The 14,173-nt window shown below is 36.9% G+C and overlaps 2 protein-coding genes across 11 annotated transcripts; both read right to left on the reverse strand.

The window, feature by feature from the left end:
* Positions 1-2,422: 2,422 nt before the first annotated feature.
* On the reverse strand, positions 2,423-6,940 carry LOC113710594 (putative F-box/LRR-repeat protein 23). Of its 8 annotated transcripts, none has more exons than XR_003452921.2 (6): positions 6,148-6,940; positions 4,623-5,244; positions 3,928-4,292; positions 3,370-3,629; positions 2,813-2,914; positions 2,423-2,725 (listed from the first exon to the last, which is right to left on the reverse strand). XR_003452921.2 is itself a non-coding variant. In XM_027233695.2 (2 exons), the coding sequence occupies exons 1-2, from the start codon at positions 6,582-6,584 to the stop codon at positions 4,833-4,835; spliced, it is 849 nt and encodes a 282-aa protein (XP_027089496.2). In that variant the 5' UTR covers positions 6,585-6,940; the 3' UTR covers positions 4,443-4,832. The 8 variants fall into 8 exon arrangements, 1 of the variants encoding a protein (XP_027089496.2); XR_003452920.2 differs by having other exon boundaries at positions 2,813-2,962; XR_011821433.1 differs by having other exon boundaries at positions 2,813-3,629; positions 3,928-4,255.
* Positions 6,941-8,256: 1,316 nt separating this feature from the next.
* On the reverse strand, positions 8,257-13,736 carry LOC140014515 (uncharacterized). 3 transcript variants are annotated; one of them, XM_072065444.1, is made up of 6 exons: positions 13,522-13,736; positions 11,622-11,873; positions 11,119-11,262; positions 10,248-10,997; positions 8,656-9,063; positions 8,464-8,576 (listed from the first exon to the last, which is right to left on the reverse strand). In XM_072065444.1, the coding sequence occupies exons 1-5, from the start codon at positions 13,630-13,632 to the stop codon at positions 8,668-8,670; spliced, it is 1,653 nt and encodes a 550-aa protein (XP_071921545.1). In that variant the 5' UTR covers positions 13,633-13,736; the 3' UTR covers positions 8,464-8,576; positions 8,656-8,667. The 3 variants fall into 3 exon arrangements, with proteins under 3 accessions (XP_071921544.1, XP_071921546.1, XP_071921545.1); XM_072065443.1 differs by having other exon boundaries at positions 8,257-9,063; XM_072065445.1 differs by lacking the exon at positions 8,656-9,063 and having other exon boundaries at positions 8,257-8,576; positions 13,522-13,734.
* Positions 13,737-14,173: the final 437 nt, after the last annotated feature.

A 14,173-nucleotide genomic window follows, 5' to 3' on the forward strand; every position in this document is an offset into this window, starting at 1 on the left:
AACAGTAATGTAAATTGATATGGCTTTCCTGATTTAAAAAAAAAAAAGAAAAAACAAATGGTTACATTGTAAAAAAAAATTATTTTCAAACATTTTACAAGGGTTTAAGAATATTGACTAATTTAAAACTTAATTTAGCAATCCAAAATTTTCAATTACTAATAAGCATGTAAATATAAATGTTCACATATTCCTAACTCATAACCATATTAAATAGTATGCCTTGGTCTACTACTCATAACCATGGAGAAATCTCTATTCCTTTTTGCTAGCATGGTCCGTTAAACATGCCTACATAATAAGTGGCCTTGAAGACCCAATTGTAGTTGGAAAATGAAAACCCAGGAGAGAGGGATACGATAGAGTCATATCCCAATATTTCTCCTAGGCATGTTTCTTTACAAGTTTTGCCCTTCGACAATTATCAAATTTCTGGATGCTGTGCTGAGCGTAATTGTCTGGGTGGGTGGAATCCTGTTTGAGGTTTGGAAGTAGCCTTCATTCTCCCAAAAACAATAGTAAAAGAGCCTTAAAATACATCAAACTAGTGTAAATATGGTGTCATCAAAATAAAAATAGGAATATATATTAGAAAATGAATGGTATATAGATAGATATAAATGTAATAGCATGTTTAATTTGATTTGAAAATGAAATACTTACAAATATTAAACGCTCGATTTGATAATCTTATACGAAGATTCGAAAACATTCTTTACGCCAATTAACCTTTAATACAAAAGCCAATTAGTGGATTAATTAACATTGTTGAATTTTGTGGAGTTTATATTACAAATGAGAAGACACAATCTTTGCATGAATTAATCCGTTGGTTAAACAACCTACCTCCATTTTTATAAAAATTAAGACCGTACAGAATTCAAAATTAGTATATTTTTACATAGTTTATAAATAATACTGTAGTATACAAAAATAAATATGTATAAAGAAATTTTTTCTTTATTTGTAATTCTTTTAGATAAGAAGCGTCACAATAAAATACATATTGTGCATCTCTGCATGCATGTCTTTCTTGAAAGTGAACTTCTTGTATCTTTTGGAGTACTTTTTTGGGATCACTACGGTTTAGGTTTCGATTTGTGATCAGTTGTCTTTTCTTTTGCAATCTTGCAAGTTTGGAATTGAGACATCGTTGAAATGTTTCCTCCGTGCTCAGACTATGATGCGTACGGTTGTTTTTCCTTGCTTTGGATGGATAATAAATGAGAATAAAATTGGTTAGGGATTGCTAGTTTTTTAGAATGATTTTGTGTTATTAGTTATTTATTATAGAATTATGGGATTTATAATTCAAATGTACTCCTCAAATTTTGCAGATATGATTTGTGTGTAGTGGTCAATTACTTGAATGATTCGTGTTATCAGTTACTTGGACTTTGGTTACTGAAGTTAGCTGGATCACTTAAATCTGCAGATGTGACTTGCGTATTGGTACAAGGATTATTAGCTATTTGGACTTTGGTTGTTGAAATCGGTTTTTTAGAATGATTTTGTGTTATTAGTTAGTCAACTGATGAACGTTGCCCATTCTTATCCAGTACACATGACTACCAAATAACAAGAAGGTCCTACATCTTTCTTAGAATTACTCTAACCCATTGACAGGTACTTTCGCGTCCTCCATTTTTACATGAGCCCGTATTTCCAAGGCATACACTGACGAGAAGGACCTCAGCCTTGATTTAGTGCAGAAAGTTCCTCAATTATTGTATTTTATTTTTTTGAATTAAAACAAAGTTTACATCACATAAATACTATTAAAGAAATGAATAATTTTTTATTCATCATCAGTGTGTATATACTATTATCATTGAATGTATAACAATTAATTTTAATTAAAATTTAAAATCTAAAATTTTACATTTGTAGTACGCAATCATTCAACTGTGATAATGTATATACTAACACTGCAGTGCTGTGTCTAAGATCAACTCTTAAAAACAATAATGATTGCATTGTTGTGAAAGCACATTGTGTGGCCAGAATGATTTTACTTAACAAGACAGAATAGTCAAAGTTTTTTTAACTCCTCAACCAATTGCTAATAGGATCCACCACTTTGTCCTTTTATTTTCTCTCCCGAGTTGGCTCATAGCTGTGTATGAAAGAAGATGTGAACTCCACCCTTTTGCATCCCTTGTTTAGAGTACAGATTCGGTTCCAAGACTGAATACTTTTGCTAATCATGCAACGTTAATAAATGATTTATTCACAAATTCGTTTTCCATGATTGATGATCATGACTTTGTAGTTATGGTCATACGGGATGGTGACGCCCCGCAGCGAAAGCGTACCATTGAAAATAGTTATGCTCCGTTTGAATTGCATTTTCTGTTATTTTTCATGAAAAAATTACTGTAGCGATTTGATATATGTGAAAGAAAAAGATAATAGAGAAATGTGATCACGAAAAACGACGTAATTTTACCTTGCAGTGACCTCAACAAATTCTATCCCTTTTATCCAACCAATCCTATGAGATTTGGAATGCTCTTCAACAGTCAATTTTAACAAATTTCCTATGGTGCTAGAGATAATATATGATAACCACAAGTCTGGGAGGTCAAGGTTTCGAACCTTACTTTCCATCAATTGTCACAATAAGAGACTCTTCTAAAATGTTCAGATGGGTGCGTAGTGCACCCGTCTGATCCGATAGTGGTTCAGTCTCCACTTGTTTCTTGTAAGTTCAATTGAGCCTCCCCTAGATAAATTAGAATATATTAGGATATAGATAAAAAAGCGACGAATGGCAAAAAAAAAAAAAGAGATAATATGTGATGATCATGACCTTGTACTTTTGGTCACAGGGGCGGTGACGCGGCAGCGAAAGTGTACCATTCCAAATAGTTATAGCCATTCATATGGTGCTAGAGATGAGATATTTCGATAGCTATCACCATCCATTATCAAATCAAAGATACGATTAGAAATTCTGCACCTGATTCAAAATATTCGATTTCTCTAAGTTTCGTCTTACTTTGACGGAAGAAAGATTACGGACCACATACACAGGCTGTCTGTTTTAACGAAAGTTATCCCTAAGATTAGAATTAATCCAAGACGACGCCCTAAAGGTATCCCCAGGATTAGAATTAATCCCAAGAGAGCGATTCTCGTAAATAACAAAAGAGCGATTTACGATAAACTCTGAAAAAGATTTAGAAGAACTTTAATTTTTGAAGAAGTTTGAGAGAAATTGGTAAAAAAATCAAGAATAATTGATAAAAGTCTGAGAATAAAAGTCCTAAAATGTCTATATTTTTATAGGTAACAAGTTTTAAACTGAAAAAGAAAAGAAAATGCACGTAAAAATTGAAAGACAAGCAAATCAGACAGTGTGACCACCTTAAAAGGATGCGCAGGGCGGATCCATCTCGTGAATCCATCATATATATAACCAGCTTCTCCTTCGAAGGCTCAATAATTCGCCCATGGATTGTGTCCACAAGCAGGCTCGTGACTCCCTCAATATCCATTAAAAATAAGATTCCGCCACCTTTCTTTGACCCAACCTCAGCACGTTCCGTCTTGGCCAAGAATGTATCTGCTACATGTTCCAATTGAAATTTTGCAAGCTAGGATATTCCCCTTTTAAGATTCGTACCCTATTTTGATAATTCAATTCAATATTTAAATTTTAATATGTTCAGATTTTAATATGTTCAGACGCGTTTAATAACAAAAAGAAAAATTGAACATCTAAATTAATTAAGTGGCAATAATGAATTTCGTAGCTAAAGAACTTATCAATGAACGTGATATACACACATTCAAATGTATTAAATTTAATACTTAACAATTCAATAATTTGATGAATTCAAATTTTAATTTTATCAAACGCACCCTTAAATAAAAAAATTAAAAAAAAATCAATGGGACTGGCCATTTTATGACATAACTCACCATGATGATGGTAAGTCATATGAGGTGGACACTTCAGGCAGCGTGACAATTTGTGATGTTCAATGTTCCAAATTCCACGACCTTGCACCTTGCACCTTGCACCATCATCTTTGGACAAATATGAGATTGTAATTGGTGGAGTTGCTGGCGTGAGATTCTTGATTTGTCGGGCAAGAAGATGGTTAAATATAAGGGCAACTGGGTTCCAGCGGTAATTGGTTTGATTGGGGGAGCCCTGACCATTTGTCTTGTTGAGCAAAATTATTCCGGCAATAACGCCGCCCAAAGACTAAAACTTCAAAAGTGCTCTGTGGAACAAACTGGCTGTCTGTCCTGGCACGGCAATTGGAATAAGCTATTTGCTCCTGCAAATACCAATTGCTTTTTTTTTTTTTTTATTGGAATTTTTATATAAAAATATATGTACTGTAACGATTTAATCTATAAAGTACTGGAAAAAAACTTATTGAGAAACGTGTTTACGAGAAATGTAAAAAATTCTTTGACAAAAAAAGTAAGAATCCAAAAAGGACATTAAATTAAGTTATAAAATATTTCGCTTCCATCATAAACACATCTTTATCTCACGTATATCATATTACAAAAAGTGCTACTACAATAATTATTTCAAATAATACTACTCTATCCAAACACATGAGTATAAAACATAGTACAACGTTTGGATTTGTGCTCACCTCTTCACCATCATTTACGAGAAGAGCCCAATCCCATGAAAGTCAGCAACTTGCATTTTTTTTATGTGACAGCAAGTCATTGCCAAGGAAGAAAACAACCACACACGACTCTGGAGTCTGGAGTTCTATTCTGGTAAACTCACCATTTTGAAGGTTATACAAGCAGGCACTCGCAAGGTTCAATAGCTGGTAGTAATCAATTCTTGAATCTCAATCAAACAGGATTTGGGATATCTGAACAGGGGCTCGCTTTATGATGTGCATGTAACACTTCAACTGCTGGCAATTGGTAATGTCTAGGTACTGAATCCCAATTCTTGCAGTCATGATAGTTAGTAGATCTTTATCAACAATAGTTGAACCAGAGAGATTCAAGATCCTCAAATTTGGAAAGCCTACAGCAAGAGCAGAAGCGAAACCTGGTTGCAAGAATCCATTTCTTCTAATCCCCCTAACATCGGGACAGCAAGTGCTCATGTGTTCTAAAACTGTAGGAGTGAAGTATGGGGAGTCGGAGAAGTCAATAAGCTCTAGTTTTGGGCATTTGCTCATTACTTCCAAAATTGCTCCCTCAGTTGCATTGTAGGATCCATGAAAAGAAAGGTGTCTCAAGTTTGGGCAACTGCAAGAAAATCAAAATGAAACAGAACTGCAAGTTTGGGCACATGCAGTATGATAACAAAGCCTAGAAGGTGAAGTTGAAAATCCACAAAAGATAAGTGTGAACTTAATTGTAGCTGATAAGCTTCAAAGGAAATTATTGGTCCAGCAATTGATCACAAATGTACGCTATATGCATTGCAATTCATAAGAGCTGCAAAATTACATCCTGAACCTACTTTTTTACACCATTCTACTTCATATTTTGAGCACAGGAATCTTTCTAAGCTATCAATTGTAGAAGAGGGTATTGATGACCATACTGTATTGATGACTATACTAAATATGCTTAGCAATCTTAAAACCGGAAGTGCATAGAGTTGCCCAGGGAATTTACATCATACCAATTGAAACTAAAAAAATCATGCATTTGGAAAGCAAAAACGTCACTGAGATTACCACAAGAGTTATATCCAATACCGAGAATATTCATTGCACTCTGCTGCTTTTAAGTTGTACTACTACAACAGCTCGTTCCCTTCTGAGCTGAGCTACACGATTTTCTTAGTAATGATTTTTTTTAACCCAAAGAAATTTTTCATATTCTAAGGACAAAGTGGAGAATCAGTTTTCTTTCAACAAGTTTTAAGCTAGTTTCCAAAAAGTTCAGGCCACTCTGAACTCGTAAGAATGATGGGATTTCATCTAGAAATAATTTAATTTGGCTCTTTCAACATTCCAAATACTCGGTTCATCTTTCTTTCAAGGGAAAGCATCCAGAATTAATTACTGGAATAGAAAGTTCTTAACGTATCAGGAATGATATATAGGCAGCTCAGTCAATTAGTAACCTACTACTAACAGCAACTCAAAAAGTACTACTACTTTTCAACTGAACAAGGTATGAATTAAGCAAAGAGGTGACCTTTGTGCAATGAGACGAAGGAGGGCGTCATCATTGGGACGGAAAGCCTCGACACAAGTAAGAAAAGGGAAGAAATAGAGAGAAGTAACGGCAGCTCCGCCAGCCCCTCTGGTAATCAGTGACCGGAGCATAGCAAGTCCGCGGTCGGAATCGGGGCTGCGCCGCCCGTCAAAAGGGTCGTCAAAAGCGAGGCTGTCAAGACGACTATAAGAAGAAGAAGAAGAAGAATGTTTGATGAAGGCATCATCAAAAGCACAAGCAGATGATGAGTGTTCGGCCGGGATCATAGAAGCCCAGCACCGAGGGTTGCGAGAAACGTCGGCCCACGATCTGCATACCAGAGGGAGGCTGCAAAAGCGATCTTTGATGGGGGTTCTGCAAAATATCTCCACTAGGGATGTGCTGGGTAGAGCATCCCATGATGCTCTTCTTTGCATTTCCTCCCTCCCTGCCTTTGTCGACCACCCAGCGCACAGCCGAACCAGTTAGAAAGTGCAGCAACAGATACCTCACTGGTTAAGAAGCATTATAATATCAGAATAATTATCAAGGCTCTCTCCAATTCTCTGCCTATTTCCCTTTTCTTGCTTCGACAATTTCACCTTGGCTCAGTCCCTTTCTTTTTAAGGGGACCTTTCACTCACAATTCATGCCCATGCCTGCCTGAGGATGTGGCTTCTTTCCGGTGCGTTGTTGTCTGTTTGCCAAAGGAATTTTTTGTCAAGATATTTCCCACAAGTTTTTTTGTCAAGAAATGAGGCAATCCCCCATTTTTTTTCCTAATTAAATATTTTTTATTGGAATCCCTCACTCTTCTTCGTACTATTTTCATATCTCTCTTATTCAATCACACACTAATAGATCTATTATTTTTTCCAATTCTCAATCGCACACTTTTTAGGGATTTTGGTACTTGAAATTACAATAATTCCATGCTTGATCCAGTGCAATAGAAATTAAAATATTAGAATTATACTTTAAAATTTGACCATTCATGATTCCCAATCAAATTGAGGGGAATTGACCAAAATCCTCGTTACCAGGCCTCTAGGAATTATTCCATTTCCCTTTCCAATTCCAAAGCAAGAAGAACCAGGCACCCCTCAATCCCACTTACATCTGATGGGCCCCCTACTTTTGGTCTTTCCTTGCCGCTCTTGCCATTCTTGAGCAACTCGCTCTTATTTTCTCCCTTAATCACTCCACAATCACGGAATAATGAGGTAGCGGTCGATTGAGAATTGGGAGTGTAAGTCCAACTCAAACTCAGTCAAACCAAAATACTTCAGCTCGACTTTGACTTTATTTTAGTTTTGGTTTACTCGAACTTAATTGAGCCTAACTTTAAATAATATATAATTTAATATTTTATTTTTACATTTTAAAACAAGGGATATAATAGACATTCTACGTTAATAAGTTGTTTCCCACAGTACTGCTTAGCACCGAAAGGGCAAACAAGTTCACTGGACAAATGCTTGATGACACTATTAGCGACACCAAACAAGTCTTTTATGCAACCAACTCCCAATAGAGGAGTTGGTTTAAGGCTTGATGAGGCGAGAGGTAAGATCAAACTTTATCTCTCATTAATTGACCTTGCATCCCATTAATTGCCACAAGTGCAACTCTCCAAATCCAGACAGATGTGTAGTGCATCCATCTGATTCGATGATGGTTCAGTTCCTGTCGGCCCTCCCATAAGCCCAGTAGTTTGGATCCTCCTGGGAGTGGGCGTCAGAGTAGATGTAAAATAGACAAATACCGAGTGTCGAAAAAAAAAACAAGTCTTTTATGCTTTATTATTCTTATTTCCTTCTCCATTAGCCAGATTTTAGCAGTTGGCTTTGGAATTGGCGGTTCAAATATAGCCTCCCACGGCTGGCTGGCGCAGGTTCAAGACCACCACGACCAGACAGGGACATAATGCGCAAAAAACAGTTAGCCTAGCTAATAAGTATGCAAAAACAGGCATTTGCTGCTTTTACTTTTGTAGCTTCCTATGTATCCACAGGATCATTCTAAATAATTCAATTCCAGGGACAGTAGCAAACATATAAGAGAAACCAAGTGGGAAGAAAACGAGAGATAAACATGAGAACAAGCAAATGATGCAAAACAGTATACCTTAAAATGTTTCAACTTATTCACTAAGTTATGTACAATTTCTGTTGCAGGCCATAAGGTTTTTGCTTTAAGATGGCTCAATTGAGACAATCTTCAGCACTGGTTGTATCCCCACCATCATCAGAGGAACCTTCGCTGTTCCCATTCAATGACAAAATAAGCTGTAGCAGCTCCCGCCCCACATCTGAATTCTCTCCTCCACGCTCAGGGCTTGTCCTCCGCCTTTGCAGGGAAATCAACTGCAACATCAGGTCCTCTGGAGAAGCCAGATGATACATCCAGCGCCGATTCTTGGGCCTCCGCTGGAAACAGAAAGTACAAAATCATCAGCAACAGTGATCATCATCACCAAGTGTCTATACAACTATAATCATTGCATACGCTTCTTTCCCATCACAGCCAGTCATCATCATCAGAATCACCAAACTCATCATCCTCATCCTCATCCTCATTAATAGTGTCAAAAGAACCATCACAATCGTCAATTATACTGTCATAAAACTCCTCATCTTCACCATCTTCATCCTCAACATCCACTGATTCACAACCAACATCATCATCACTATCACCCACAGAATCTTCATCCTCAACATCCACTGACTCACAATCAACATCATCATCATTATCAACCACAGAATCTTCATCATCCTCTTCCTCTTCTTCCTCATAATCATCACTAAAGTCCTCACTATCACCACCATCATAATAGAAATACTCCTCGTCATCATCGTCACTGTCATCTTCATATCCGCCAATGGGGAAGAAATGAATTCGACCAGGAATTAGTACCTTAGTCACAGAAGTATCAGCAGAGAAATTAGAAGAACCTCTCTGCCACCATAAAGATAGTGTCTCTAACATTGTGGAATTGTACTAGTGGGCCTTAACTACTTCCACAAAGATGTAGCATCATATGCCCTAGGTATGTTACCGAAAGTTCTAAGTAGAGTTCTAGCACAACAGAGATGGAACAAGAGTAGTGCAGGGAATATCCATGATTTTATCAATGTAAAACCAAGCATGCTACAGAAGTAGAATCGACATTCTTTCAGAGATAACAAGCAGAAAGAGGATTAACGATAAACCTGGAAGAGCAAACCACGTAGAAAAGAATCCAATAAATTAAAAGATAATAGTCATAAGCAATGCTAGAATTAACAATTTGCAATGTTGGCATTAACACTCTTCAACTATTAGTTTTGCTTCTCCTCTTTCTTTTCTGTTCCCCTAGTAACGCAACATAATGTTATACTACCCAGGTTCTCACCTAAATCTCTGCTTAAAAGCTACACACTGCAATTATTCAGTTTTGCTCTAGTGAAAGAACCACCTTCTCCTTTAACATTCAATTAACCACATTTGAAGATGAGAGGAGAATCTTCAACGCTATTTAACTAGATCTCTGGTATGTTTATAAAATTTCTCCCATCAAACCCTCAAAACTTTACATCACAAGAATGTGATCATTCTGATCAAGTGCATCCAGTAGCAAAAGTGCTAAAGTTGCTCCATCGGAGCATGTGTAAAGATTAAAAAGAAGGCCAACGCTTTGTTTGTTTGCAAAAGTGGAATCATCAAACAAGCACTTCCTCAACACCTGAAACGAGTCTTTTTCACTATGCTTAGTACCTTGCTTCAGTTGGATAAATCATGGACCAGTATCACTTTCAGCCTTGCACACAATGACTCTATTAATAGACATCCTGTTAAAATTTATGTGGTAAATTCAATGCAGGAACTTTGGCTTTAATACTAATTTTGATTTAATGTCATGACAACAATCAGACTATGCGACACAATCCACGGCATTCAAGATATAAGTTTATTTACCACCCTTCAGTCCTCCACATTGATTAATTTGCTGCACTACATTTAGCAGTTGCGTTGAGTCCAAAAAAGCAGCCAGTAGGTAAAAACCAAACAAGAAACCATAATCAGTATGGTTAAATAATTAATCAGCAGTGATGACACACCTTTTCAATGTTTGTCGGCAAAGTAGCCCTTTCAAGGGCTTTTGGAGTCCATAGTTTTATGTCACTCTCAATTCCACTGCTAGCTAGCACCATGGTATGAGGATGAGGCTCAATACAATTTACGACATCCTTATCAGCTTCCATAACCCGAATAAGCTCCCCATCTTTCTTCTTCCATATGAATATTCTCCCACAATCTGATCCGCTCACCACATATTCACACTTAGGACCAAAGAAGTTCACACCCTTAACTGTGTCACAGTTCCTGTGCCCCTTGAAAACTTGGGGACCAGCTAGAGCATCAGCATCCATGTCTGCTGGAAATGAACTTGTCCGGTGATCATTACCCATTTCAGTACCATCACTACTGCTGGACACAGGAGAAGGTGGTACTGGGTGAGGTCCCAGTCCCATATCCTTCGAAAAAAGATAAATGAACTCATCAGCGTAGGACACGAGAAGTTCACTCTGGTCTGAGAATGCCAATCCAGTTATCCCTACATGCTTATCACCACGTAAATGAGTGGGACAAAAGAAGTCAACAGGCTGACCAAAATCAGTTGATTCATTCCATTTATATTTGCGAATATCATAAAGTCGAGCAAATTCATCTGCTCCAGCAACAGAAAATAAATTGGGATTTCTTGGATTTATTGCAATTGCATTTAGTTGAACAACTGACAGGAAACTCCTTTCCCTAATAGGTTGGCATGTAAAAAGTTCTGTAGCAACTCCAGTCCTCAGGTCAATCTGTTAGAACATTTAGCCAAAAAAGTTCAAACAGAGAGGAGGCAATACTATTGTGTGTGTGTGTGAGAGAGAGAGAGAGAAGGGGTTGGGCAGAGAATGGACATAATGGATTAAAACTTACATGCTGAACTAATCCATCTTCACCACAGGTATAAACTATATGCGGGCTTCCAGGTTCAATGGCCAGCTTATGAGCTCGTCCGTGATGCTTAGCCAGGAGCCTAGTCTCCACTTTTCCACGCTCCAGTATCTGAGCATGTCTAACCTATATAGACAAATGCCCTTGATAAGAAAATCCATTAGAGTTTCTAAATAAGTATCAAAAAGACTTGTATGTCTTCATTGTTGAGCAAACTGATTGTATACCACCACTAATAAACAAAAATTTAATCAAACAGAACTCAGATTTCAACCCCACTCTATTTTAGGAAAGAGGCTAAGGGTGACGATCCAAAATGGGTGAGCTCCCAAAAATTAGAAATAAAAGACAGATCTCCTTAGAAAAATGATTGATGATACTAAAAAAAAGGTAGGTTTCGGAACGTTACGTACGCTTGCAAAAATTCTAGCAGATAATGTTCTTTTATCTTGTGATCCTACTTAAATGAACAATGAAATTTATACCTGTCCGTCAGCAGCACAAGTTACAATGCTTCTATCTTCAGTGTATGGCATGATTTTTGCTTGGAAGACATTGTTGTGATGGCCTGAATGGAATGACAGTCTAACATTCCCACCTTCCCAATCCCACAATATCACTCTCCTGTCATCCGAACCCGATATGAGAATGTCTCCATCAGCATTAAAGTTAACTGTGTTCACACAACCTCTGTGTTTATCCAGCTTCCCAAAGATGTCAAGACGAAGCACAAGATCCTGAGACAATTAACCATCGATCAAATAGCAGACATATGAAGCTTAATGTACTAAGCTTCTCCTAACAACCCAAGTCTTCAGATGTTGGTCTTTTGTCAGAGAAGCTATGGAAAATGAACAGGAAAACCACATGTAGACCATGAAATTATCCTTGTATCCATTAATAGAACTACTAGCAGGACAAAGGAAAATTCCAACTCAGCATTTCCTACATCAAAGCATGATGACTACATCAACGCATGATGATATAAAGAAGTGTGCATTGACTTAGATCTGATGCAATAACATAGGAAGGCTGACATTGTAAGTTGTAGCTAGTAATGACCCTCATAGATGTGTATCACTATACATTTGTACTGAAGACAATAAGACTCTCTCTCTCTCTCACACTCTCACACACACACACACACAAATAAAGGAAAAAGAACAATTGACCATTTCTTACAAAATCAGCAAGACAATTTAGACTCCTGATTCAACAGAGACAAACGTGCAGTTAAAAGATATTTGAAGCCATAAAAGAATGTACACATAAGCAAAGCTGAGATCCAGCAGGGTGAAAAGTAAGGGGGTAATTGAGGTGTAAGCAAAGCATGGAAGACAAAAAAAAATACTCTCCATAAATTAAACCCAACATCTCTTGCAAGCTTTATCTACAGAAACTACTTAACGTACATCTTCTGCAATAAAATTATCAAGACTTGATTGCAATATAGGATGCACGAATGTTTTCTTGCTCATTCTTTGTGATACCTAATGAGAAAAGTATTGCTGGGAAATGCTCTCATAGAGGCATTTATTTGACTGAATGAAAGCGCACTGAGTATATTGTGAATGCCTCAATTGTGAGTAGAGAATAGGTAAAGAACTTTGTTTTATGTGCTTTAATTTAACTTTATTGATTGAATTTGCTAACAATTTCTACTGCAACTTTTTTTGGTTGGGATTTGTTCTGCAGCAAATATATTTTCATTTTTATGTAATTTTGCAATTATAGATCAAAATACGGCTTCGTACAATATATTTGTGCCATACAAAGTACATAAATGAATGTACTTTGGGAGAAATAGGACCTGAGTGTAATTGAATACGAATAAAAGTCAAGCAAAGTTCAAGATGCACAGTAGTCGTTTATAAAGGTGGGGGAAAGAAGCATTGAGAGAGAATACTAGTGCATTTAACAACCAAAGACTCGTACCTTCCGTCGAAACTTGAGCTTATAGGCCACAAGCAAAGCTGTATCTGAGCAGTGTTAACGTGATTGAAACTGAATAAAGATCAGTTTATTCCGCGCTACCAATTAGCACTCAATTGCTCAAAATATTACATTAAATTCATGAATGTAATCACTAATTACAAAACTGAGTATAATATCAGTGCATACAAATAGGACACTAAATTCGACCGAGCATATATATATATATATAGACACACACACACAGAGATATCGACTTATGTACGGAGTAACAACTAAGAAGCACATGATCAAGTGAATTATCTTAACAGTAATGACGCAAACAGAAGTAAATTATGACATCCATAGAGCATTGAACTCAGGCAAAAAAAAACAAGAAAAACTTTGAACGATTAGGTTAAAGTAAATGAGGTTAAAGGAAAAATCGAAAGCAGAAGAGAAAAAGGGGAAAACCTCAGATGCAGCAAGACGGTGAGCGAAGTTTCTGGTGGAGAGGTCGCCGACCTCTCGTTTCCAGAGATCGACGACGGCGGTGTCAAGGCTGGTTCTTGCCCTCTTTCTCATGGCGTGGCGCCGATGTCACCGAACTGCTAATCTATCTATTACTTCCTGCTGCTATGAGTTATGAAATGAATAATCACTGCGTCTAGTTCTCAACTCCCAAGTGAATGCATTTATATATATATATATATATCTCGCCAAAATGAAAAAAATATATATATATATATATATCACTAAAATAAAAAAATAAAAAAGGAAAAAAAAGGAGTGGCTCTGGCATCAGTAGTAAATAAGGAAAGATCGGAGCAATTAAGATAAAATTCCCCTCTCCTCTTTATTTATTTATTTTTTAATAATAATAAATACTAAAACGGAAATACTCAGCAGTTGGTAGTCTCGCCAAATGGATTACTGGTTTTTGTTTTAATTGTTCGTTTGCTACCATCAATAGCAGATGATAAACTTCCAAAGCCTTGGTTTTACTTTAGTGTTTGTTTGGACTTGCTTCTCATTATCACATGGAAAAAAAAGAGAGGAAAAAACACAAACACACAAAATAGGCGAAGAAGGACAGCTGCCTGACCCAACCCGACCCCCCCCCCCC

This window comes from Coffea arabica, chromosome 9e, assembly GCF_036785885.1.
Source record: "Coffea arabica cultivar ET-39 chromosome 9e, Coffea Arabica ET-39 HiFi, whole genome shotgun sequence".
Classification (NCBI taxonomy): Eukaryota; Viridiplantae; Streptophyta; class Magnoliopsida; order Gentianales; family Rubiaceae; genus Coffea; species Coffea arabica.